The following is a 27974-nucleotide window of genomic DNA, read 5'->3' on the forward strand; positions in this document are numbered from 1 at the left end:
CAAACCTGATTGATCAGAAAACAAAAAATAATTCCCCAATTTCAATAATGTTGTGTAGCGCATAAAAATAAGCTAACCTTTATTTCAATGACACAGATCAATAAGTCATTGAGCAATTAGGAAGTAATAAATATTCAAAAATAAAATTAAAAAAAAATTTGCTCAAGTTTCCTGGCATTTAGCAAATAGAAATAATTTTCCTAATTCAACTGATGTAAAACAAGTTTATTGGAAAGAGTCTTTTGATTATTTTTAAATGTCTGGGTTCAACTGTAAATAACATTTTCCAATTGTAGGCTTTTAATCAAACATTAGATTGCACTAATTCCAAAACTGTGGAGTCTGAATATCAAGTCTTTTCAAGAACTTTACACGAAGATCAAGTACTTTCCAAACCTCGAAAACACCTAATTGACATTCAAACGATTTCAACAATTTCAAACCCTGGACATCAGATTTTCATTCCTATTCTATTGATCAAAAGTTGGCAGAGCATTACCACTGGAGGAACGGCGGAGGCAACGGGTAAGGCGGCCTCACACATAGTCAAGGCAGCAGCAGAAGTCGGGTCGGCCCAGGCTTTCACATAGGAGGCAGATAACAGACAATCTTGTGAGTGGAGAGCATGAGGCAGGTTGGCAGCAACCTCCACTGCGGGGCCAGGCCTCTGTGTGCCTGATGGCAGAGTGTTGGGCAGCGCAGAGACTTTGGCAGCAGAGTTTCCATAAGACGGAAGTGGGGATAAGTTACTGGGGGCTACCGAGGGGCAGGGGAGGCGTGGCACAACTGGGGCGGTCGGAGTCGGGCCTGCCATGACGGCGGCCAGCTTGGAGGGCACGTTTACTGGAAAAGAGTCGCAGGATTCCCCGTGGGCAGACATGGTGCGAACAGTGAGCTCCTGAGCCACCTGGAGGGCCTGGATCTGAGAGGGGCCTAGCAGAGCACTTCCAGCTGTCGGCGACGCCACTTCCAAGACCTTTGACAGCAAGAATAAATTTCAGACTTCATATGCTTTTCCCACAGTAAAATTCAAGCGCTTTGCAAGCATTTTCAAGGTAAGTTTTCAGACTTTTCCAGCACCACCCTTTGGAGATAAAAACAATACAAAAGAACTAAAAAACACATTTCCAATTCAACATTACAATATATAATTTATTACCGCTATTAACAATATCTTGTGATAGTATTCTACATTCTACAGCAGGGACAAGTAAACTAAAATATAACATAATTTTATGTTTTGAAACGTCTCTCTTAACCACACTCTATATACCTGACTGGCCCAAGAACAAAACACTAAATTAACAAAAAAACAAATCCACTAATTTCAATGAAATTGTTTAATGTAAAATATATAAGCTGACTTTTATTTCAACTTCACAGATCAAAAAGTCAATGAGCCGTTAGGGAGTAAGGAATATTCATTATGTTGAAGCAATTCAAACATATCGTGTTAAAGCTCAAATTAAGTGCTTAAACACAATATACAAAAAATGTTAAATAAAAGAAAAAACTGTTCTCACTAAGTTTTCTGGTCTTGAGCAAATAGAAATAATGATAAATAATTTAAACTGACCAAAAACATGAAAAATTCAGTCTGATTTAAGTTCAAGTAGTGAGAAATAAAATGTGTGTGTGTTTTTTATTAGGTGCATGAAAATATCTCATGTAAATAATGTTCTCCAAAACAAGTTAAGGACTTTACACAAAAACTTTCCAAACCTTGAAAATACTTATATTCAAAGATTTCAAGCACCTGTGTGAACTCTGAAAATTAGCATTCACACACATTACATGATTATTTAAAATCCTTGCCTTCTTCTTGTCCGCATATATGGTGTATCCAGTGACCCGGACTCCGTTAGAGGTACCAGCAGCATCTATGGTGACCGGCAGCCAGCTGATGAGAGCGATCCCGGGAGAGGGGCCGGGCTCCAGCTGTACGTCCAGCGGAGCGTCAGGGGGACCTGCAGGGATTAAACGCATTACACCCCAGGGAACAGCAAACATAGTATCAACACTCATGTTTCTGTACTAAAAGCAGGACAAAACAGAGGAGCGATTCTTTTAACAGTAGGTACACCACACTAGTAAGCAGCAAGCTAGGAATCTAAATGCACAAGAAGGATCCAGATACCTGAATTCCCAGAGTGTGGGCATGGAACTTAAGCAAATTTGACAGATTGTTTAGAGAAATGTGACTCAAACCGTTGATCACAGTTCAAGAGCTGGCGGAACACAAGAGGAATGTGGCACCAAACACAAACTGACTTCAACAACAAAACAGCAGCAAAGACAAAGCTATGAGATAATAAGTCTGCTTTTCAAAAACCATTTTCTCAGACTCTTACATTAAACAGCTGATATCCTGAAGCATGTGAAACAGGCTTTGTTAAAATCATATTAATCTTATGGAATAAAACAATCAGTCTCAGTTTGATCAAAAGTCTGTCTTAAGGTGAAGAGGTCTTTTCAGGGAGCTTAAACTGTGTGAAAGCAACATCTATTCTCAGATTCTTAACATTAAAACTTCAAATTTAAACTGTATGATTTGGTTGGATGCAGAGGTCGCACTATTACTTCTTGTTCTCCGTCATCTTGACCGACAGTATAAAAAAAATAATAATAAATAATCGGTCATGTACTATTTTTACCCATCAAATTATAATCATATTATCGGCTATTAAGCCGCATTTTTATGGGGGTTTAGTTAATATTCACCTAGTTGAACCGTGAATCCAGACCCCATCACACATAAAGCAGATAAACGCATCTAACGTTTTCTCCATAGTGATAAAAACTACTGACTGAGGCCCCAATAACTTATAATAAATGAAATTAAACGACTCCACTTAAATTACCAGCACTTCACCTGCTGGGTTCTGAACGCACAGCCTGACAAATTCCTCGTGATCGCATCTACAGAGAAATCTGCGCTAGTTCATCGGTCAGTTGGATCTGTCTGATCCAAAGTGATCAACTGAGCTCTGCGAGTTCTTTTACCCTGTGCAGTCCGGACGTGCGCTTTTACGATGATCTTTTTGTGTGGTTTCTCTTCCCCGAAACGGACAGATGTTACGTATGCTGAGCTCCTCCAGAACGCCACTCTCCTTCTGGGCGCGGGTGGGTAACGTGAACAAAGAAGGCTCCTTTTATTGAAACTACAGGATGAGTTAAGTTTAATTCTTCGCAGCGGCGGAGCCCCGTCCGCACAGGTTCTGCAGCCGCAACGCACTGCGCATGTTACGGTCTAATTAACTTCTGCACCTTTATTTCCTCAAGATAAACTGCCGACTCCTCTGATTAGACTATAAATGGATTAGCACAACATTGCATTCTCATCATTTTTTTTCTGCTTTGTATGCACTGGAGACTGGAATTAAACGAGCCATTTCAACCAAAGGTTTGCAATGCGCTTCCCAACCAGACGCTCCAAAGCGTCCGGTCCATAACTCCCGGTTAGAAAGACACATTTAATTCAGTGTTCATGAGATGATATTCAGAAAGGATTTTTTTATTGATTGATTTCAGTTGCCTCTGCGATGAACTGTTTGTAAAGTCTATAATGCCTGCGCATCTCCACCAGTCAAGGGTGTTAATTGTAACCTATGAAATGACAGACGGGCTCATATTTTTCCGTCGTTTAAAGAAACAACAGGTCAAATTATTTCACTCTTTTTTTCTTTTTACACATTTCCTGATTTCAGACACTGAATAAAGTTAAATAGGAGAAAATTCTCTGAATTATAATTTGTGACCGTCAGCTATTGTGGACATAATTTAAAGAAATGAAAGAGCTTGAAGAAAAGCGTTAAAGTAAGTCTGTGTGGTATTTATCAAATCATATCTCCTTTGAATTCAGCAGAATATCAATATTGCAAAATAAATGAGTAAATGTTGCTCTAAGTAACTGGCAATTGCTGCCTAAAAATATCCGTTATGTGAGCTGAATGTGTGGTGGTTATAAAATGAGTCGTTTTTTAGTGATGCATGCAACTGCACATGCAAACAGAAGCAGTAATCTTGTCTAAAAATCGACAGCAACTGAATCTTTAACTTCTGAGTGAGTTCTTTCAGCTCTGTCATGAACGCTCCCCACCTACAGATGATACATAAATTATTGGATGTACACCAGAGGCCTGTGTCACCACTGATGTGTTGAAATCTGAATTACGTAATTACTTCACAGTGGGATTATTGTAAAAAAAAAAAAAAAAAAAAGCAGTATAAATTCTTAATCTGGATCAAATGTTTGAGCTAGACGATAAATACAGAGGCTTCCATGTGCCCAGCGTTGCATTATTTTGACTTGTATGGTGAATGGGGGGAGGAAACAAATTTAAACAGTGTCATGCATTTGGTCCTGACCTGCCATCAGCGTGCTGAAGCTGATGGTGGCGCTCCTGTGTTCCCGCCGCTCCGCAGGGAGCTCCCACGGCGTTCGGTGCGGCCGCGCCTCCACTTTGACCGTGTACTGCAGGCTGGGCGAGAGGTTATTGAGGCACAGCGAGTAGCAGCCAGCCTTCACCAGCTCACACTCCTCATCGTTCAAGGACACAATGTGCACATAGTTACTGTTGCTGGGCAGCCAGGTCAGGTTGGCGGACGTGGCGGTAACTCTGTCCACGTGCAGCTGCGTGGGCGCCACGCAGACGTCCCGGCCGACCAACATGCTGCAGCGGAGCTGGTCCGACAGGCCCTTCTCCGTCAGGCTCTGGACCGAAACCCGGTAGGCTTTGAGGTTGACGTCGAGCCGCTCCAGCACTGCTTTGGTCTGAGCGCCGAAGGGCACGTTCAGCCGCAGCTCCTGGTCGACGTACACGTTGTAGCTCCACACGTTGCCCCACCCGGCCGGCACCAACGGGGGGTCCCAACCAATGATGATGCTCTTGGCAAGCTGCTTGATGAGGGTAAGTTTCCGTGGGTAAGGCACGACGTCCACTCCGACCTCCTCCAAATCCAGGTCCAGGCCGTTGGTGAGGGGGGCCGGAACAGAAGAGGCCGACACCGAATCCGAGAGGGCGGAGGCGGCCGACGCCTCCGTCCTTTCTGAGGCGCCGACACCCAGGTGAAGGTGGTGCTGGTGGCTGGCACTGTGCAGGCTGCTGTCTAGCAGGGAGTTGTGCGACACGTCCCCGGTCTCTGGGTGCTGCGCGCTCATTACATCATCGTCTGACACACGTTCCACGAAGTTGGAGGGGACCAGCCCTCTCCGTCCGTCCATCAGCTCACCTGGACAACGGCAACGATTAAATATTAAACATCAGGTAAAATCAGGAACATTAAAGGGGCAGGTAAGTATTTCCCAGGCACATGCTTCCATTTTAAAACACGGTCAAGTAACTGTGTTACCCTCAGTTGTTATTAAAAATGCCATTGATATCAATTATGACTTAAAAGAAATTAGATTTTGATATTTAACCCCTTGACATTAGGCTTCTGTTTCTTTAAAAACTACTTATCTTTCTGAAACTCCACCTTTAGGAAGTCATTACAGCATTGCTCCTCTATGAATCCTCTAACAATGTTTCTACCAGCGTTGCACAGAGAAGTAGCTTGTACAATGAGTTCAGTAGATGCGAAGTTCTTCTAAGTGTTTGCTAATTGCTACTGGCTAGTCTGAAGGAGTTGAAGGTGGTGTCGCAGGGAAGGGGTGCTCTTTGAGGTGGAAACACTGAGGCTTGGAAGTTTCACATTAGAATTAAATTATTACCGGTAGCATGACTTTGAAACGGTTGAGCAACCAACATATTGGCCAGCCCTGTTAAGAAGCTATAACAGACAGAGTTACCTTCATAGAAACCATCATCATCCATGTCGCCGTAAACGTAGATGTATTCCCCAGCGGTCAAAGGCAGCTCCACCTCAGGATTATCATTCGGCCCATCATAAGGATTATAACTGTTACAGATAAAAACATCTTAATCTTCAACATTTATCTCAACAAGCTGTTGATGCAGTAAAAGAAATTGTGTTTAATTATTACTTACCTGTATCTGGCAATAAAAACCTGAAGCTTTGCTGCTCCCCTGCTGGCTGTGTACGGTGCCGGGGCCACATCGATGTCCAACTCCTCAACTTCACTGGCTGTGTCCACCTGAGGGAAACAATGCTTAAAATGGGTAAAAGTAAAGGGAATCAGTAATTGACACCTTCAAGGTGGGCAGGCTCAGCAGGAAGAGCTTTAATTTTAAATTAGTCACTAACCAACAGGATATCTGACGTCTTATTTTAAATAGTGGCAGCAATAAAAGATGCTGTATTTGTAGTTCTGTGGAAGATAATCACCCACAACTACTACTGTATAACCTTCATAATCCACAGTGCCGAGTGGATTATCTCACTAAATATAAGCTTTGGGGGCTGACGGGTGACTAGATAAACAGACCACCAACATGTAGGAACTCACTCTGTAGAGCCTAAGCAGCAATCCCCAAATATCTATTGGATGTGTGTGAGCAGACGTAGGACTTGCATAATCAGCTGCATCCGTGCTTGCATCAGATGACAGGCGGGTTCTGGCCGGAACCTTTGTATTTGCACGTTTCTGGAACATCAGTAAATCTGATGCACAAGCGACTTCTGCAAATAACAACAATGGGCGACAAAGCTGCTATTCTTGGCCCACTGGGGGTTAATTTTTGCTTCAAAATATTATCTGATGGGATGCTGAGGAAGACTATTGCAGTGTGTACGTTGTGCTAAAGTAGTATTTTTCCAAAAACGTTCCATGAATGATCAGGAGTTCCTTAAGTGCTTGAAAGCTGAATGAGTATGATAGAACTGTGCACTAATCTGACGGCTGAATATCTACAAGTTAAAAACAATACATTTCTTTATTGTTGGGCTCATATGACTATCTATACAATACCTTAGCAATAATAAAGGTTTTTAAATTGAAATGTCAAAATATGGTTTGATTAAAATGCAATTAATTGCAGATTATTTAATTACCAACCCTTCAACGAGTCCCACCACTAGTTTTAATTTAATTTCACAATTTTTAATTTAAAAGATTATTAATGAAATATAACTGAGATGGAACATGTACAGGACAACATATTTTAACACATTTTTGATAAATATATTTACTTTTCAAATAAAGTACAAATGACAAATATTTTAAAGTTGATGAGCTGCAGCATGAAAAATCAGTACAGTATATATATTGCACTTTTTTAGCCATACTTAAAGTGCTTTCACACTTGCGGGCAAACTGGGAATAACTGCCTTGCTCAAATGTACACCAATAAGTGGCAGAGGAAAGAGCTGAAGTCAAACTCACAACTTTCTAATAGGAAAGCCCTGGTGACTTACAGCCAGTTATTCCAGGTTGAATAAAAAAAAAAAATCCTTGCAGCTTACTGGTATCATATTAGCAGAGGTGTGACCAAGTCACTGCGTTGCAAGTCTCAAGTAAGTCTCAAGTCTCTGTCCTCAAGTCCGAGTCAAGTCTCAAGTAAAGACAGGCAAAAGTCGAGTCAAGTCTCAAGTCAGGAACCTTTAATTTCAAGTCATTTCGAGTCGTTTTTATTTTATTTATTTTTTATAATTTGCAATTATACATAAAATTCAAATAATAGACCATTTGTTCTTTTTAAAATATGTATTTGAGGTTCATTTGTGATCCTCTTATTCATCTGGTATTCTTCAAATCTGTCAGAAGTAAACAGATGTCAGAAAATAAATTACAGCCTTTCATGAATTACATTTGACTTCAGTTTACTCCTTCTATTCATAAATAAACATCAACACTACAACAATCATAGTTTTCAAAAAATGAAATAAGTATAAATGAAGTTATCACAAGTAAACTCAGGAAGGTCTGGTGCATTTATTTTTCTGCTTTTATTTCTAAGTATGTTAGTTTCAGTCCTCCGTAAGTATGGGACAGATATTCTAAACACAAAATTTATTTGGGACAGTCACTGTATTTGGTCTTTTTTTTTTTTTCCCAGCAAAGCTATACTACTTGGAAATGGGTTCTGTGCGACATGTGACAGTCACGCCGGTCAGTGCATTAAGTCAAAAGCAGTTGACTTAATGCACTGACTGCAGTAAACAATATATTGTCAATATAATTTCCCAACGTAGATGTCTTCAAATACACCAACCATCCTTAGATGATACTAGACCCGGCTCATCATCATGATGGGACACAGAGACTCTGTTCCCTGTGTTCAGGTCCAGAATCTGCTTTCTGTTCCGGAGCCCCGCTCACTATCCACCGGCTTCCTGAGCTAACACGGTGCACATTATTTGTGGAGGCATTTGAAGGACCGGATTTATGGTAAATAATCACCAATTTAACCCGGAGTACACATGCTAACACGAAGTTAGCTAAAGTCAACTATCTTACAGCAAAAGAAAAGCGCCACCTACCGATCTTTGTGAAGCTTCAAATGCCGGACAAAGTTGGACGTCGTGGCATCTCCATCCGATATTCTCTTCTTGCATGTTTTACAAGTTGCAGTTCGTTTTTTAGTCGAAAGTTCATAACCTACGTAGCCAAAAGAAATTACTCGCGGAAGCATATTCGAGCGGTTATTTCGTATTTCGTTCCCTGAGCTCTGCAGCTTTGCCGCGTTTTTTTAAACGTCCAAATCCTGTTAATTTGATTGGTTGTGCTGCAGCTACGTACACATACATACATAAGGAGAGAGGAAAACCATAGTGACGGTCTGCGCATATTGATACGGAATGAGGGACATTAATTAATGACGCCACTTTATAAATAATGTGTTTTAAATTTTAAGACTTTGAGTAAAAAATATCAAGTCTTTTCAAGTAAACAGCTTCAAGTCGAGTCAAGTCCCAAGTCAATGGCATTAAAGTCAAAGTCAAGTCCGAGTCTTTGAGCATTTTTTCAAGTCAAGTCTCAAGTCGTGATTTTAACGACTCGAGTCCAAGTCATGTGACTCGAGTCCCCACCTCTGCATATTAGACACATTTAATGGTCTGAACCAGTTTTACTTCATGCAGTTTCCGTTAATAAATGATCTCTTTTGCTTCACTGTGAATCTACCAGAAGTTACAACATCAAAATTGAAAAGAAAGTGCTGGGTACCTCATGCGTTGGGCTTGATTTGTGCGGACTGAGGTGGGTGTCAGATTTGGGGGTGAGGTGCGTGGTTTCCGACTTGGAGGAAGATCCCGACTTGCTGACGCTGATGGTGGGCAGCTCTCGGTGCTTGGTTACGGGCGAGCGCTCCACCCTGGAGAGTCCTGCTGCGTGCGGCGTGGACCCCCTGCGCAAAGCCGCAGCCACATCTAGCAGGAGAGAGAGGAAGAGGATAAAACATGTCCTTGCACGTTAACCTGGTTGTCTGTGACCTGCCAAGTGGGTGAGATCACTGGACGGCATGCAGGCAGCTCAAGGTTGAACATGGCTGATTAAAACGGTGCAGGGGGGGGAAGAAAAAAAAAAATCCGGTCTCCATCTGTCTGAGGTTGGAGGTCATGCCACCTTGTGTCGACGTGTATCACACCAGCCGTGTTAAGGGGCTTAACAGGTTCTAGGCTCCATAGACGTTTAAAATGCCGAGCGGCGACTCTCGCCGACATGTGATGATGGGAAACAAGAGCAGGCCCGGTAAACGATGACGGTGCGGGTGAGATGACGGATCGGAACGTGCCGTGCTTTAAGTGACAGCGTGACGAACAGAGACAAGAGAGCGTACCGAGTGGATCGTTACCCTCCGGGCAGGAGAGAGTGTCACCTCCCTCCAGACTCCAGAAGGCTATTTCACCCAGAGACACCATGTCCAGTGTGCCACCAGTGCAGTCTAAAACACATAGAGAGCACAGAGCAGCATAAAGACACCGGCCAACGTGGCGGGATGCAAAGAGACGAAAGGAGTGGCGCAGATAAGCAGTGTTGTTACATTTCAAGGCAGCTGTGGCTGGAAGTAATGTTAGAAATGCACAGAGAGACACAGAGAGAACGATAAGAGATTATAAGGATACACATTACTGACAGCAGCAGCCATTGCAACAATAGTGGGGGCCTAAAATAGATTTAAGTCAAACAAAAGTAAAAGATGCAAAAATCTTAATTAGTAAACAGAATCTACTTGTTTCTAGTTTATTCTCAGCATGATTGCAGCTGTTCTGTGAAGGAAAATCATCAAAAACACAGCAGACAAGTTAGGGAGAAGATTAAAGCCTCGTAAGGGGCGTTGTTGATTCAATATTAATCCAACCATGGTGGTATACATCACCATCATGATAGCACATCAGCAGCAACAGTAGCACCACAATTGTGCTCAATATGGAGTATAAAGGTTAAAATATGAAAATTGAAGTGTACTTAAACTTAATTCTCCTTTTCTTGTGGAAACTGAGATAATTCACATCACTGTTGAATCATCAATGGTAAGCATATTTGACCCACCTCACCAGTTGGTGATATTGCACAGCAAATAGCTGTTTCCCAACCACCAAAGAACTTAAGAAGATGAAGAAGAAGACAAAGACTACTTCACATCAACCTGTTTACATGCGACACAGAGCTGATACAGTAATGAGGTGGTGAGGACGTGCAGCATCTCGGCCTGCAGGTCGGTAAAAAAAAAAAGGCCCTAGCTGCTCATCTAGCTCATCAGGCTTGCTGCTATTCAGCGCTGTTCTTCATTAGCAGAAAGAGTGGGAAATGGAGGAAGAAGGAGGTTATACCGTAAACACTCAAAAGTCCCCAGAGCTCACGAAAGTGTTCCTCACCATGGCACAAACACACCAAATCAATATCGAGTTGTAAAACATTAATCCAACGCATTGATGAATCAATATTTCACCCATACTCGTCAACCAACACATGGTTATCAGCCTTAATCATAGAAGCAGCCAAGAGGCCCATCGCAGCTCTGGAGAAGCTGTAGAGATGTTCTGAAGGAGAACCTGTTGACGGATTAGTTAGTTGCATCACTCCACAAATCTGTCCTTTAAGAAAGAGTCACATTAAAAAGAAAGACATTGTTGGACAAAAGTTATCAGAAGTCTTGTCTACAGTTTGCCACGAGCTGACAAACGCGTGGGAAAAGGACTAAAGTTCAAAATGCTACATATGACCAAACCTCGTCTTCTACAATAAAATAGAGTGGTGGTAGCTTCATGCTGTAGGATTGCTTTTCTTCAGCAGGAACAGGAAATCTGCTAAGTGTTTTTGGGGAGATGGATACAAGGCGATCCAGTAAACCTATTACTTAAACGTCTATCCTTCAACCAGAGATACAATGAAATGATTTAGATCACATAGCAATAAAGCCACTGAGGAGGAAAAATCTTAAAAGTCCACTAATGATTAAAGCAGGAAGAAACAGACAGTAAAGGAAGACGTTTTGCAGCTCACCTCGTTCGGTAGTCAGGCCCATCCCGTTGGTCAGAACTGAGAGGCTGGGATTGTTGAGTAGGGTGGAACTGGCCAGGTCCACTTTGGAGGCCTGCAGCCGGAACTTCTCCAACTCCTGGGACAACAGGCCGAACTGCTCACTCTGACTGCGACATTTCTCCTCCAGCTCTCGTACCTTCGACTGCACGCAACACAGAGACATTTAGGGGACGCTACAGTAAAAATAACAAACGGCCACATCCACGTTTCAGCATATTTGGTTACCATTTAGTTGCTAGGTAACAGCAAACTTCAATATATTTTATTATGCAACAGACCAACACAACGTAATCCATGTATAATAAAATAAAAGGAAAATGGTACATAACTTGATTCATTTTGTTGTACAAATAAAACTCTAAAACGTGTGGAGTGCACTTATATTCTGCCTAGAATTAATGAGTAAAAAAAATCTATTTGCAATTACAGCAGCAGGTATTTTCGCTACTAGCTTTACACATCTAGAGACTGAATTGTTTGCAAAATAGTTCAGTCAGATTGAGTGGTGAGCATCTTTGAAAAGCAGTTTTAAAGTCCTGCTGTTATTGCAGACTGCAAGTTTAAATCTCCACTTTGACTAGGCCATTCAAACATATAAACACGGTTTATTCTAAAACCATTGCATTACAGCTCTGTCTGTATGTTCAGTTCAGACTCAAATGTTCAGCAGCCAATTTAGCATCAACTTTAACCCAGCTCAAGAAAAAGTATGATGCTGCCACTACTATTTTTCACGTTAAGTATCTTCCATTTAAGCTGATGATCTCTGCAGCTCTCCCAGAGCTGTTTTATTTAGGAGCATCAGTGTAAAAATATAAAAATAAGTAAGCAGATTTCATTTTGTTGAAAAAATTTTATAATTTTCCTTCCCCTTTGCAATTATTCTCTACTTTGTGTTATTATATCAAACACAATTCCAATAAAATACAAATAAGTTTATGGTTTTAACATAGTGACAGTCTGAAGTAACTCCAAGGTTGTGAATACTTTAACAAGTCACGGTATATGTCAGCGCAAAACACATTTTGGACGTGGCAAATTTCACACAACTAAGCTTGTCGCAATAAGCAATAAATCAGTTAATAGCCAGATAAACTGAAACAAACTCAATCATTTCAAATGGCACGGTTTAGTTCTTCTCATATCTCGCTTTCTACCACAGACTGGATGACAAAAGGCTTTTGCAAAGACTTTAGTTTCCATTTTATTTGTTGTTGTCGGGTGTTTTGTTTGTTTATTTTTCATATTTAAAATGTCTTCAAGTTCAAGTTTTAAATGTTCATTAAAACTTAAAGTTCATTGATCTTTGAGAGGATTAACTTGCATTATTATGCCGTTAACATCATATTACTTGGAAATAGTCTCAAAACAACAATATTATTGTTTATCGCAATAATAGAAATTGTTTCTTACTTCTTCCTAAACCTTTTCGAGCATGTTAAGACTATTGTAGTACAAAAATATGTGTCTTTTGCATTCCTTGTTCATGTGTGTGATTTTATACTTCTATCACATTCGAAACAAATAAAAAAAATAAACTTCTGGGACGATTTATCCTCCTGCAAAATTTGTTTTTGTGACGGGCCTAAACAAACTCAACGAACTTACAGGAGTTTTGGTGACTAGACAAATAACTTCAAAATAAAATAAAAAAACACTCTTTAAGTCACAAACACACATGACAAACATTTTAAAGATCAATGGGGAAAAAAGAGAGGTGAATAAGAGGAATGGGACGGTAATGATAGAAAATGTAAGGGGATCTTTGAGAGAGCACAAAGCGAGACATGTTGCTTCAGTCTCACACCCACTAAAACAGAGTCACTGAACAGGGATGTTTGCTATAGCTTTGCAAGGAGGGTTTGGGGGGTAGGGAGGTAGAAGGGGTTTCACACAGCTCAGCTCAAGTTTCTATATGCGGCTGATTTCACTTCCGGCTGTGGTGGGAGTTTTCAAGCGGGCTTGGTCTGACAAAAGCTGCAGGCTGAAACTGTCTGAACAACATTTCCTGTTAGCTCTCACCTACACATATCAGTGGTTACCTAAAGCCCGGGCACAAATCATCTTTTAAGCCCCGAGCGAAAATGATGACAAACAACAATCTGTTTTGTTGTCTACATGTAGCAAAGATGAACAAACACGATAAATGTGGTAAATGTTCTGGGAAGCTCTGTCACAGATCTGTTTCTGACCTCAGGTGATTGGTCTGATTTGAACTAGTTTAGTAACTCGACACTGTTGAACACAAAAGGCGGTAGGACTGTGTGCAGTATTGTGAGGGGGTTAAACTAAAAGCAGCTGAGGCGTGTTTTCCCAATTCAGTGAGCGACGTGGGAGGTTAGGGTTGGCGGATCATTGGTCTGAGGAGGTCAGGAAGTACCTGCATGCAGTCCAGCGTACTCTGGTTAGCAAGAAAAGGAAGCAAAGGACAAACAGAGGTTTACAAACACAAAACACATGCTTGAGAAAAAAAAGGGGATTCTGGAAGGAGCAAAATATATTTTAGTCAGGTAGAAAAAGCAGAAGTTTGAGTCCATGTTGTTGGAAGCCAGAATCACTAGAATGTCTCTTGGCCCTCAGCAGCCGACATCTGGCATTCGAATGAACGAGTTCAAGATCGGTATTCTCTCCAAAACACGTTTTTAGCAGACTGGGAACGGCTGCGTTTTGAGTTGGTGACAAAGCCTGCGCTCTCTGCAGAGGACAGAGACTTTCTCCTACAATTGTCTTGGGTTTAAAAAAAAACAAAAAAACGAGAGAGAGAGAAAGTGAGCTGAGCCGAGAAGGAAGGAAGGAAGCGAGGAACCAATATACTCTACCAGCTCCCTCTGGAACACGAGCTGAGTCAAGTCCTAAAATAAAACACACACTTTCTTTAAGGAACAAACACAAAGCAAAATGAGCAGCTCTGATGACAAACGTGTTCGTTGCTCAAATTTGGACAATGATGACCTTTTGCCTTTCAGTGAGTCACATCGCGATACAAGGACGCAAGAATTTTTCTTTTTTAAATTCAAAATTAGCAGCCAATCAGATGGGGTTCCTAACTGCCTAACGGCTGGCTTGAGTTATTTTTATACAAACTGTATTGCAGTGAAGTTCACAGCGAGTAAGAAAGTCAGTAAGCGACAGAGAAGCCATCTGTTCAATTCAAACGCAATGGAGCATTCAAGAGGAGATCTCTTGTAAAACCGTGGGCTCAGCTCTTTTACATCATTTCACTGCCTTTGTTATTATAATTTTTATAAATACCTAACTTCTCATAAGCACCCCAGGGGTTTGCAGTGGCAATAGAAGTGCTGCATGGTGTAAAATAAATGTGCTTATTTGGTTACATACTGTGTGCAGGAATCACAGTGGCGTTAAACAAACTCACCTCCAGCATCTGAACCACTCCTTCATGTTCCCTCTTGGCAAATAACTGAGCCTAATAAGTATAAAGATATAAAAGTTAGCTGTTAATATGTAAAAGAAAAAAAAAATAATTCGCAGCACAGTAGGCTATGTTGATTGTACGTTTTTTATATGCCCTAAGGTTGCCTCCTGCTGGACAAAACACCACATTTTCTTATAAAACAACATTTATCAAGAGAAACTTTTGTGAAATGCGCAGCGTTCATGACGGTGTGTTTCTTACCCGCTGTAACCTTTTGATCTCATCCTGTTTGAACTTAAGGATAGCCAGTGCCTGCTCATGTTCCAATTCCAGCTGCTGCCTTCGCTCGGCGACCTCTCGCATGTGCTTTAAGGGGGAGAAAAACCCCACAACAGCAACAACAATAAACAAATCCACTTCAAACACTGAAATTGTCTTGGTTAAGATTCAAACTGAAATCACACGACACTGCAAAAACACAAAATCTTACAGAGTATTTTTGGTCTAGCCTCTAATGGCTAGATTCCACTTGATTCCACTTGAAATAAGAACGGTAATTTTTAAGTAACTTTTTCAGCAAGATATAGGAGTTTATTTTAAGTCAATAATTCCTTAATAGCGATTTTAAAAAAGTACTAGTTCCATTGGCAAATTGTTTCATTTATAACATTTCTGGATTGTTTCACTTATAAAAAAGCATTTTCCTCTTGTTAAAAGTGAAATGATTTGGAACTAGTACTTTTTAAAATAATATTAAGGAATTATTTACCTTAAATAAGCTCCGATATCTTGCTAAAAAGGTACCTTAAAGTTAGTTTTGCCTCATTTCAAATGTATTAAGACAATTGCACAAGAAACTAGACCAAAAATACTTGGTAAGATTTTGTGTTTTTGCAGTGAAGAAGTATGAGACGTGCAATGGGACACCTTTAGGACCTGCTCTAGGTTCTCCAGTTTGGCACGGAGTCTCTGGTTCTCTTCGAGAACTGAATTGTGTTGAGCGGTCACTTCAGAGAGATCTTCCCTCAGCTCCTCATTCTCAGCCCGAGTCTAAGAGACAGCAACGCATTAACTGACTAATTCCCAGTAAATTCACTGCATCAACCCGACTGGGACAGAACTGGTTGAACACCGACCTGGTCGAGCAGCTGCGCCTTCCTCCTGAGGAGTTCTGCCTCCTCCTTTAGTTGCTCATTTTTGCCTCGCTCATCCTCAAGCTGGCTCTCCTGTTGGACACACAAGCCCAGTCTTCAGACTCACCTCGTCTTTAAAATATAAAGCAGCAGCTGACGGGAGAACCAAAGGATGTTTTCTTACTAAATCCAGACATCGCTTCTGTCGCTTCTTTACTTCATGCTCAAGATTTTCACATTCTTTTCTCTTCCTGCTCAGCTCCCGTTCCTGGACCAAAAATTATGACAGTTATTGATAATCAGTCCAAAATAATCTCTGAAAGGTGTAATTTAATATAATATATATAACATATAATGCAAGTAAAATAAAAAAAAATAAACAAACAAGTGTCTTGGAAAAGTAATGTTCTTTGCATTTTGCCACTTCAGAACCAGAAATGCTATGTTAGACCGACAGACAGTGGCTAATACGTGTGAAGTGGAAAGAAAATGATAGTTTTATTTATTTATTCGTTTAGAAATTAAAATCTTAAAAGTGCGGCATGCATTTGTATCCAATAAATTGGATACCCCGAACCAATACATTGTAGAATCATCTTTCTCTTGTAGCAGCAACTTGTTTAGACTTTTTCCTTTTCCTTTGCAAAGGTCCAGGCAGAGTGCAAAAGCATAAAATTTCAAATTTTACCACATTAAAATTAGATTTAGGCATGGATTTGATTGGGCCACCCTAACACTAGATGTGGGCATTATCGTTTATAATTTATCATTAATTTTTTTAAATCATGGCAAGAATGTCTAATTTATTGCTGTCTTGATAAATGGCAGTTATTGATGTTATATAATAAAAAAACAAAGTAATAGTTCCTTTTGCAAATCATAATTTTATCGTTATCACAATATCAAAATTGTGCTCCCTCTGACAGATTTTCTTTCATCACTCAGTTCCTTTATTCTTCCGTCGACTCTGACCAGCTTCCCTCTCCCTGCTGAAGAAAAGCAACATGACAAGCTTTCAGATTTTTTTATTTTATAAAATAAAACTCTCAGTTAACTTTAAATGATGCAACGTCTGTGTTGCTCTGTTGCATACAATCTAAATAAAACGTTAAATAGCGGTTGAAACCTGGCAACATGAGAAAACGGATGAGGGGTATGAATACTTTTACAGCGCACGATTATACTGTCATGCAAAACAGAATACATTGACTTTACTTTCCATGTTGACCTCTGATACAACACTGTAGAGGCATTACAAAGCTTACCATCCTCTAATTATTCTAAATGCAGCTTACATGCAGGAGAAGCAGAGCAGAAATCAGCTTATTTCAGCACGGCCACAGGGTCTGAATGAAGAAGCATTACCTATCGACTGCATGGGGGGGAAAGCTACAGAGCACACTGGCTAATTGCTGACCACAAGCAGCTGACTGGAAGAGATACTGCACTGTCACCAGCGATGACACGGCAAGACAATAAAGATAATTAAAACACAATCTGTGGTCCGATTTGGTTGATTGTGTGTCAGTCGCAGCATGAAGGACAAGAATGATGTGTACCGAGTCAGGATGTCCTGTTGTATATAGAGCAGCTATCCTTAAAGCATACACCATAGTTTTCTGCTCTTCCTTTAACTAGTCCAATGGCTGTCCATCAGGTCACCTGTGTTTACATGGTTTCCACAGGTTTCAAATTTAAGACTTTTAAAGACTTTTTAAAGGCCACAGTGAATAAAATTTAAGACCTACATCATGACGGAAATGTATAAAGGAAAATCAGATATTTTTCTATGCTCTCTACAGACTTATCACCCGTAGAGACAAGCTTTTTGCACAGAAATCATTTACCACTGTATGGTTGGCAACCATGCAAGCTAGCAAGGGTATATTAGCTGCAGCCTCAATCACCTTGAATCACAGAACGCAATTAAGATGTCTCCATATCACTCAAACGTTTGACTGACAGAACAGTCCTGCTGGAAAAATTTAAGACCTATGATTAACGTGTTTAACGCCAACTTAAATTTTTTTTTAATTAATTTGAGACATTTTAAGGCCCTAATATTAGATACAGGAAGTCAAGACTTTTAAAGGATGCCCGCACACCCTGGTTTACAGGAATCGTCACCACTGGCAGCAAATGTTTCAGAGCAGCTGCCTGATGTTCAGCTGTGGCCGGCGATCAGAGCTGCTCAAATTTGATCTTTTTTCCAGTCAGAACACATTAAACCCAGACACTAAAAGGTTCTGCTGACAATACTCTTCAGTGCAGATGCTGTTACTGAGTGAAGACAGGTCAAAGTTACCTACTTGCAGTATAGAAGTTGGAAGCTGAGGAAGCTGTTTAGAACTGTATTTTATACAGTACACATGCTATACAAAGAGAGAGCATAACTTTGAGGAATTTATAGGAAGGCTGAGCGGAGTAATGTAAACCTGCCCATTTTTATCTATTTGAGTTTCCAGCCTTTGCAGCAGAAAAATATGGATTTTAAAATCTAATCTTATGTTATAGTAAAGATTTATACTACCAAGTAGTATTATAAAATATGCTAATGTCACTTTAAAATGTCAATCCAGTAATCATTTTGTTTTTGCTTAAAACAATGAAATGTAATACAGAACAGCGAAACCTTATTTTACAGCTAAAACTCTCACAGAGACTGTGTGACATGCAAATTCACTCACCACAAAGGGCAAAGAAAAGATTTTGAATAGTCTGAGCGGTTTTGGTATTAAGAACTAAAGCATGAGGTCAGAGGAAGTGTCCGGTGGCACAGACTTTTGTGATTTTAATCACTCCATCACTTAATAGGAAGCCGTTTAAAAGCACTAGTTCAATACCTGGAAACTAAGAACATGATTGTTACAATAAATGTATAACCATCCACCTGCTTCAGTCTGTGAACAGATCAACAAACAGCATGTATGCAGATTATTTAGTTTGGTTTAAAAAAAGAGCAGATCAAGGTTTGTGACATGTTTGTAGAATGTTGAATTTAAAGAGATAATATTGTAATCCCTTCATTTTCTTTCGAATTCAGACAAATACAAATGGGAAACACGTCATTCTATGGGAGTACATCTTTCACAATCAGTCTTTTTACATATTTCATTGAAGAATTAAAGTGAGTGATAGTGCTATGTTAAAAAAAATCCCTTAAAGAATGCTGGAAATTAGCATAGGCAAACAACACCCTGATTCTACAGCCATTGTGACTACACATGATCTTTAAACAACCTAAACCAGCTCATGCCTAAAAAATTACAAAAAAAAAAAAGTTTTATTTTTTACTCACACAACAAGCAAAAGTAGTCTGCTTTCTGTGGAAGAGGGATCTTGTACAACATCTTGTTTTATTTAAAACATAAAAATGATCTTTCAGATTTGCCCAGCTAGATTTAGCTTGTGTCTTTTCAGCAACAAGAACAAAATGCCATCTGTATATACCGTTGGTTAATGGCCATACTCAAATCTGTTTTTCAGTAAAAATGTATTGTTCTAAAATGTATTGGCAAAAAATGTTGAAAAGTATGTATCATCTTCCTCCCACCTCACAGTGACATACTACTATCACAATAAATCCAAATAAAATGCATAAAAGTTTGTTGTACCAACGTAGTTAGCAACCTTTTGAATCACTAAACTTCTATCTGCTGCTGCAATAAGTTAAGCATTTAACCATGTTGAAGAGGTCCTTAGATTTGTGCTTAGTGCAGTTTATCGAATGCTAACCTATTTGTGACAAAGGTTATGCAAAACAAGCAAGGCTAAATTAAAATTGGAGGTAATGTACAGTTTAGATGAGATTTCTGGAACATGCTCTTTAAACCTGGTCTCAGCAGCATATTCACATTCCCAAAGCACTTCTGCTGCAGTTTGTAACTTTTACAAAAATATGTTTTTTACATATCTGTTAAAACCATCATCATGTCATGACAGCGTAGTATGAGACAGACAATATGTGAACAGACCGAGCTCCTCCGCCTTCTCCCAGTGCTACTATTGCAATCTAAACAAAATTCACCATTGTTAAAAACAGCCAATCAGAGCCAGGAGGAATGTCTTGGCACTGTCAATAATCCTCGCATAAGCGCTGCTCAATTTGGTAACCGCTAGAAACAACTTAGAAAACCGATTATTCGCTAGTTATCGGTGGCCCTGCTAACTAGCCTTAGCATTTGTGGCAGGCTTTGTTGTAGTGTACTAGCTGAAGCGTAGCGGAGAGCAAGCAAGAGAATGCGAATGGCGTGTACACAAGGGTGATTGACAGCGCTAAGACCCTACGCCTTGCTGTGATTGGTTGTTTCTGACCAGGAGTGGTGTATTTGTTAAAATGACAGCAGGTCCATAGGTGGAAGGCAGACAAGCTTGATTTTTTCCATAGATTATCTTGTATTATACTGTCATGACATAGTAATAATTTTAACAAATATGAAAAATACATATTTTTATTTAGAAAGGTTGATGTTTTTGTTGATGAGAACAAAAACAAAATTATCTTACCAGAAACTGTAGTCGCTGCTTCTCTGTGGGTTCCTCCTGGTGGGAGGAGGTCGGGCTAAGGCCCGGTGGGGGCGTCACTTGCAGCCACGACTCCCCCGCCTCTGCCGGAGTCTTCTCACACCTGGATGGAGCTTCATCTAATGCCACACACGGGGGCTCTCCTAAAACCTAGCAACAAAAAACAGCAAATGTATAGTCACTTGATGTAGCGACAAGAGCGAGCAGTGAAACCTAACTCTGCAAGAGGGGCTGGGGCTTAGATCCGAACGACCTTCCAAGTGGTCCAACTACAATCAAAGAATAATCCAGGGGAATCCCTTGAGCCTCCAACATGACTGAGACACATTGGCCGCAAGATTGTCCTCATTAATTAGCCAAAGTGTAGTGACTTGCATGTTTCACTGAGGATATTTTAGCCGGATTTGTTGCTAAAAAAAAAATAAGAAAAAAAGAAAACCCTGATATTATTCCGCAGCCGGAGGTGCAGCTGAAGGAAATATTTGTACTGGTTAAGGATCGGGAATCAGCATCTAATTTTAGAACAAACTGACTAATACTCTGAGTAAAACTGTGCTAGTGCAGCCAAGGCCGTGACCCAATAACAGGATCTAAGATGCTCTGCCACATGCAGAAAGAGAAGCCTATTCATTGCTTTACTCTTTTATTTTATACAAACGGTCTTCCAGTGTGTAGGGTACCGTTTCACTTGAAGCTGATAAGTGATTTTGACTTTTCAGAACCTAATCGGTGATCTGTCTATGCAGTTAGGCGAGGGTATCTCAGGTTTATCTTTTGGATAGAAGACCAGATGGTTTAGAGGCAAATGGCGAAAGGCTGCAGTAAATCCACTGGCGCCTGAACACGAGTCTCCTGCAGAAAGAACAGTTACGTTCTGTAATTTGTCCATTTGTAATTTGCCCAGGCTTAGGTGATTGTTGCAGATTCCACCACATTGTGGATGATGGCGCGGCAGAGATCGCTGTATCCTGGCAAATTTCCCATCTTGTATTTGGTCAGACATACTTACCCCAGTCAATCCTCAAGGGATTCCTACTAAGCTTGTAGCACTTCATACTGTACACACTGATTAGGCAAGTTTAAGTTGGTGCAATAAGATGATTTGCTCTTGCTTGTGTTTTCGGTGTAAGATTACCGCAACATTTTGATTCTCAGTAGCAAGCACATTTTTGCCAGCTTTTTATTACATAATGACCTGCTATTTTAAGTTAAAATAAGTCTGAAATAGGCATAGGTTGGTTACCAGTACTCAGGTATACTAAGGTTTTAAAAACTACAAAACCCTCTAATGTTCCTGTAATGAGACGGCAGAGAAAATGATAGAGTGATGGGATTTTCTCTGGTTGCATGGAGGTGCACTTTGGAGACGTTGTTACAGTTAAAGTTACATGGAGTCTGCATGTCCTCTCCTTGCAGGCACAGGTTCTGCCTGCATGGAGAACCCGTGCCTGGAGAAAGCCTGGGTATTCTGGCTTTCTCCCACTGTCCAAAAACATAACTTTTTGTTTAATTGATCAAAATTTCCCTTACTTACGAGCGTGTGTGTTTGTTTTTGTTTGTCTATTTGTGTTACCCTGTGATGGACAGACACAACCCCCATCCTGTGCACTGCACTGCTGGTGAGCTGGCTGAACAAAGCAAACAAAAAAAAAAGGCAGACTTTTTCCTTAGTTAAATGAAGGACACATTCAGCTGTATTTCTAGTATTATAAAAAAAACAGATAGTCATGAGATAAAAATTAAAAAAGGACCACGTCACTCTTACTAAGTCAATTCTCTTTGTAGTACATTTGAGACTTTTCTCTTTTAAATAAAAAAAATGACTGTGAAAGGAATTAGATTATGTTCTATAGTGTTGTTAAAGTGTTTCCTTGAGTAAAACTGTGGTACTTTCCCCTCAAGGTTATGATACGGTGAGAATCTCATGCTGACCCTTTCCTGTTCTGCTATGTTGGATGTTTCCAAGGGACACCGTTTATAAATATATCATATTCTGTAATCCTCACGTTGTTCCTTGCAAAAAGAGCAACTGTTTTTCTGAAATGACAGGTTCGAAGGGGATATAATCAGTGTTCGGGCACCATGAGATATAAACCTAACATGATTTAGGTGAATAACCTCAGAGAACCAAATATTATGTAAGCTCTTGTTTATACAGTGGTGAGGGGGGAAAAAAGAGCCCGTCTGATCAAAGCTTCTGTCATAAATGTACATTTGTAGGCACACTAACCTCACTAAGATTTTGTGTAGATATAGCTGTAATTTCGGGAATATTCTTTACTGGTGCATGCAGCACAATGTCAGCGTCAAGTTTGTTTAACATGATTATTTTTTAATAGTTTCAACTTGAGTCCCGGGCGTTTACCTTAAAAAAAGAAAAACATCCAAATTTCCCTCTGAAGTAAAATTTGAAATGATCCTTCAGATTCACTTGGACCAGAACAAAGGGATTACAAATAGTTTCAAAAACATGCATCTGGAATGTATTTTGAGGAAATAAAAAAAAAAGACGAGACAAGTCTTACGTTAGTACTATTCACATATGTTTACATTTGAATTAAAAGTCATGCATGGGAATGTTACTATTTTGATTTTATGGGAGAATATGTCATTTTTACTAGTTATCCATTTACCAAACGTATGTCTCCTTATTTTCCTGCTCAATGATCGTTAGTCAATCAATAGAAAATATGTTTAACAGTAGAGAATTCCCCCCTTTTTTTTTTTTTTTTTTTAGAAATGCACTCAATTATTTGACAAATTGAAACTCGCAAATTTTGAAACTGGCCATAAAGAAGTCTAAGAGTGTGGAAAATAGTTTACATTACTTTTGAAATATGCACAGAGACTTCTGTTTCATTAATGTTGGCAGTGATTGTCACAAATATATTATCAATATATTAATAATTCTGTCTTAACCTTAAGATGAACCTAGAAACCAAAACTTAAAACTGCTTTACAGCGGCTGTTCTCCTGCACAAGCAGCAGGGTATAAAATCCACTTGAAATGCAAATATTTAATTACTGCTTATAGATGGAAAGCCAGAAAAAATATTTAAATGCTTCATTTTATTATTAAACAAACAATGGGCTTAAAAAAGGAACCGGCTTAAAGAATGTATTGACAGGTCAAATTTTTATAAAAATAGGACAATCCTCAGCATTTTCATGCTTCCTACATGCCTATCTGTAACTGTGGGATTTTTATAGATTTTGGCCGATGTAACAATAAAACTGGATAAGAGTTATGTTTGCCTTTCAAGCTGAGCTGTGATTATTTTTGTATCATTCTAGACAAGTGCTAAACTAATTTAAAGATTGTGCTTACAATTATTAGAAGCCCGATGAGTGAATCTTCTTTAATCAGCTTGAAACTTATCCACAGAATGTAGTGCTGTAAATAGCGAAACACTTCTACATAAAGCTATTTTTACTTCTGGGATCTTGGAAAAATGTCAGAAGTGATCCCAGTACCAGAGAAGCACTGATCCGATCTTTCTTGTTGGGTGTAATTTCTAGTTTTCCTTCAGGCCAATTCTGATTTTGAAAGCATCCCCAGTTATGTATTAACATAGGATATGTTACTATTCATGTATCTGACTTGCTGATCGTCATTCAGAGGCGATAAAGTGAAAATGTTCCGATTCCAGCATCTGGCTTATTGACTGGTGCACAAAGTGAGCACTGCATTCTTTAGTTTACAATAGCAAATGTAATAAAACTATAAACTTAAAATGAACTCAGGTCGCTTGCCAATAAAAATATCACTTAATGAAGAGGACTAAAGAAATGATGAGTCTCCATTGTAATGCAGAGACCAAAGCAAGTCCCTCTAAACATGGTTGAGGTTTAGGTTCTGGTTGCCCACTCAGTCACACCGATGTGCTCCATGGATACTGCAGAATCGAGTACAACCTGGGCCCATGCCTACTAAAGCAGGGCCAGATCCCATTCAGCAGGCGCTGAATGCCATAAGCACATTGGTGTAATCCCTACAGACTACTGAAACGGGTAACTGGATCACTTCTTTTAAAAGCACCTTAATGGATTGGCCTGGCCGTTGATTGTCTTTTTAATGCGGAGCATATCGATGTCCACCTATCAAACGCTCTGTCGAGACGTCCCGGGTTTGTTCTGTCTAAATTCTGCATCTGGAGGCTCCAAATTAAGACAGTAACAAAACCCCAGTACCTGCCAGGCTGCCCTTCACTAGGCCTCATGCTTTCTGATTTGGAAGAAATTGGCAGTCAGTTAGGAAAAAAGGTAAGCGGTTGTTTTTTTTTGCACAGATTTACAAAAAAAAAATAGTCATTTACAAAAACAGCTAGGATATTTCAATAAAAACCTGCTAAAATGCAAGTTGAAGAAATACTGAAACTTGTTCAAATGTGTTAGAAACAATATTAAGGAAAGAGCTAATGATTTTAAGCATAAATCTAACATCTCACATCTTAAACCCTTTTTGCACAAACCTTTTTCGTAATGACGCTTATTTAGCTTTTTTCCCCCCCTACTTTTAGTCCTGCACAGTTTCGCATTCACACCGAATGGACCCCGTTGGAGTTAGCCAACCAGAACCAGAATAAAACAGCTGACAACTACACAGAAAGAGATGAGGCCTCAAGAGAGAAAAAAAGCAAACCTACCCCTTCAGTGTGATCTGTGGCAACATTAAGGTTTCCCTTGGCCTGCTAGTTATCCAGAGCAGGGCGAGATGGAAAAGTCTTTAGTGCGGCTGCAGTCTTACCTACCATCCAAAACCCTCTCACCGCTGCTACAGCAACAGAGAGCGGATTACTGGACTGTACCATTCTGTTGTTGGAGGGGATTAGAGTTCACACAACATGGCCCCTTTCTGGGTGTGCGCGTGGCATTGGGAGTGCATGTGTGCGTCCCACAGATGAGAGATTACCACAATCGGCATTCTCACTCGAGCTTCACAGGCAGAGTATTTATTTCATGGGCAGAGGAGAAATTTGCAATAACATTATCTGTAAATCAAATGAATGTCTTTAATGTTATGTAAAGTGATTTACATCCAAAGGGAGGCTCCAGCTTTAATACATGTTCCTCAAAAGGACAGCAAAACTAAAAATTTTGAAAACTGATGCGAGTGTTCATGCTTTATATACCAACATTATTATGAAGAGATAGGAAGCAGATTACACTAATGAGAAACATGTCTGAGGTTTTTGTCCACTTTAGGGTTGATACCGGAGTGTGCTGTGTGACAGAAGTGAGTACAGAGAAGATCAGCATCACACGCAGAGAGGATCAGAGTGTATGACTTTGGTAGCTTTGATCAGACCCAAGTTAAAGACAGGGAATCGCCTCATTATGGCTTGTGGGAGATTAGTATCAAGTCCAACGACAAGCCATTACATAACACTGAAAAAAACGGCATCCATGCCAATGTAAACAATGTTTTTGGAAAACCTCAGAGAGCGGCATTTTCCATCACCGACAACAACTTCAACCCCGACTGCACTGCAGAAACGACTGTTCTGATCTGCTCTGTTTGCAAGTGACAGCAATCCAAAACGGTGTCCAATTAGGACCGGACATTTACTGTGAGTACTCATAGCAAGCAGGGGTCAGCATGGAATTAGCTGTGTGTCGTTTTTTTTTTACCTTCTCTTGCCCTGCCTCTTTGGCGTTTTCCTCACACTTGTCTGTGCCATCGCCGTCAGGTCTGAGGCCGGGCCTTTGCCTGGACGAAGTGACAGACAGCTGCCTCTGAAGCCGCAGCACCTCCTTCTGAGACTCTCTAAGGAGTTTCTCATATTCCACCCGAGACGACTGAACAGAGAAATCCTGCAAAGGCACAGGAAGCAACATCTGAAATAATGTCAGAAAAATGGAACTAAATATGAATTATTCATTTCAATCTATATCCTAAACACTCAACCGATTTAAAGAAAAACTAATGATGTCCATTATGGTCAAATCTTTGTTGCTTTTACAGTTTAAAATGAATTAAAATAGCATTCTAACCCATGAAACAAATGTAGATATAAAAAGTTAAGATCAACTTGATTTCAGTTAGACAGATGTCAAAATTGAGTGTTGTTTGATTTGTTTAACGAGACATTCATAGACGTCCTGTCGTCACTGTGCTATATTTGTTCCCTGAAAACCTTTTTTGTTTTATAACCAACAGATGCTCAGATTAGGAAGAATCGGCTCCTATTTCCAAAAAGGCACTGAGACAGGCAGCCTGTTCCTGCACTGTCATCTATCTGTCCTCAGCAGTGACGCAGCCTCTGTAATACAGGCTTAGGTTGGATGGCGCAGTACAAAAACTGTCCAGCAGAGAGCAGCCTTGTGGCAGAGATGACAACTGAGGTTGAATGGAGAAGAGTTTGAAAACTTTGTTGTTTTAGCTCATTCTAGGCCAAATAATTTGACTTTGATTATTATGAAATAAAATGTATGTACCTTAGCTGGTCCGAGTCGTGCCTCGAGCTGTCTGCACTCCTGCTGCAGGGCAGCAATCTCTTTGTCTTTAGAGAGCAGTGCATCAGCATGCTGGGCCAGGTCACGAGCTCGTTGGCGGGCAAAAGCTCTTTTGTACTGCTCCACAGCAGCAGGTCTGATGAGCGAAGGAGGATTCACCTAGATTAGGAAAAGAGAACTTAGTGATAAAGTATTGAATACAATAAAAAACTAATTGAACATACAGTATATATACTTTTAAATTACACACAAAAAAAATCAATATTAGAAGACATGTACATTCGAAATGATTGCATCAGCCAACACTGGCAAAATTTAGCTCCCAAAAAATTTGCTGGATTACTGTCGGGTGTTATAGCAACTGACTTTCCAGTGACACTTTTTCATTTGCAATCAAATGAAAAAGTGTCATTTTTCACGTAGCACAATATTTATGTGCATAGAAAGAAAAAAAAGAAATAACATAATTAATGCTAATTATTTTATTGATCAAATCTGGGTTTTCCTCTAGTCATTTAGGCCATCTTCAAATTTTAAAATGAAGTTCACATTGGGAGAAAGGCTACATTGCCTCTGTGCCTGCTCTGCATGCTTTGTTCGCTTTGTTAAAAACGTCACACAGTGGCTGAAGCATGAGAAATTTAATTTTATGATCAAGTGAATCAAGTGATCAATTTTAAAATCAAGTGGTAATTTTCTTAAGCAGAATTCATTCTTTTGCAAGTTTTGTCCGGTTACACAATTAACTGGAACCTTGTGAAAACACATTACTGAACCGACTTATCAACAAGTTATATCAAAACAGAAACATTAGCCTAGCACAAAAAACGAACTGTTCAACATGAAAACATCATCAGCAGGAGCAAAACGGCGGGACAGTTTTGAAGAATGTAGCCATATGTGATGAGTCAGATAAGTAACTAAACAAGAGAGTGTGTGTGTTTTAGAAAATATAAAAACAACACTTAAGGATCCAACATATGGTGCAAAATTGAACCATTACTTTGCAATAAGCAATTGGTGTCTGTGGTACAAAAAGTGCCATCAGTAAGCATATGCACTGACTGATGGCACTTTTTAAATTTCGTTGTTCTTGTGA

The 27974-nt window shown here is 39.9% G+C and overlaps 1 protein-coding gene and 1 long non-coding RNA gene across 2 annotated transcripts in view; one reads left to right on the plus strand and one right to left on the minus strand.

Moving 5' to 3' along the window:
* tspoap1 (TSPO associated protein 1) overlaps nt 1-27974 on the minus strand; it is a 68269-nt gene that overhangs the window by 18773 nt on the left and 21522 nt on the right. The window contains exons 5-21 of the mRNA XM_028031342.1: nt 26858-27034; nt 26051-26233; nt 20402-20569; nt 16080-16163; nt 15899-15988; nt 15690-15812; nt 15024-15128; nt 14763-14813; nt 14206-14238; nt 11348-11528; nt 9681-9785; nt 9068-9270; nt 5991-6097; nt 5792-5901; nt 4369-5232; nt 1816-1967; nt 500-976 (exon numbers count right to left, since the gene is read on the minus strand). Of these exons, the coding sequence (XP_027887143.1) occupies nt 500-976; nt 1816-1967; nt 4369-5232; nt 5792-5901; nt 5991-6097; nt 9068-9270; nt 9681-9785; nt 11348-11528; nt 14206-14238; nt 14763-14813; nt 15024-15128; nt 15690-15812; nt 15899-15988; nt 16080-16163; nt 20402-20569; nt 26051-26233; nt 26858-27034 (3213 nt within the window). The remainder of the gene's footprint in view (nt 1-499; nt 977-1815; nt 1968-4368; nt 5233-5791; nt 5902-5990; nt 6098-9067; nt 9271-9680; nt 9786-11347; nt 11529-14205; nt 14239-14762; nt 14814-15023; nt 15129-15689; nt 15813-15898; nt 15989-16079; nt 16164-20401; nt 20570-26050; nt 26234-26857; nt 27035-27974) is intronic.
* Nucleotides 25864-26848, plus strand: LOC114153074 (uncharacterized). Its single transcript, XR_003597271.1, has 3 exons — nt 25864-25989; nt 26110-26267; nt 26580-26848. It is a non-coding gene; the product is annotated as an uncharacterized LOC114153074 (long non-coding RNA).

This window comes from Xiphophorus couchianus, chromosome 11 (genome assembly GCF_001444195.1).
Source record: "Xiphophorus couchianus chromosome 11, X_couchianus-1.0, whole genome shotgun sequence".
NCBI lineage: Eukaryota > Metazoa > Chordata > Actinopteri > Cyprinodontiformes > Poeciliidae > Xiphophorus > Xiphophorus couchianus.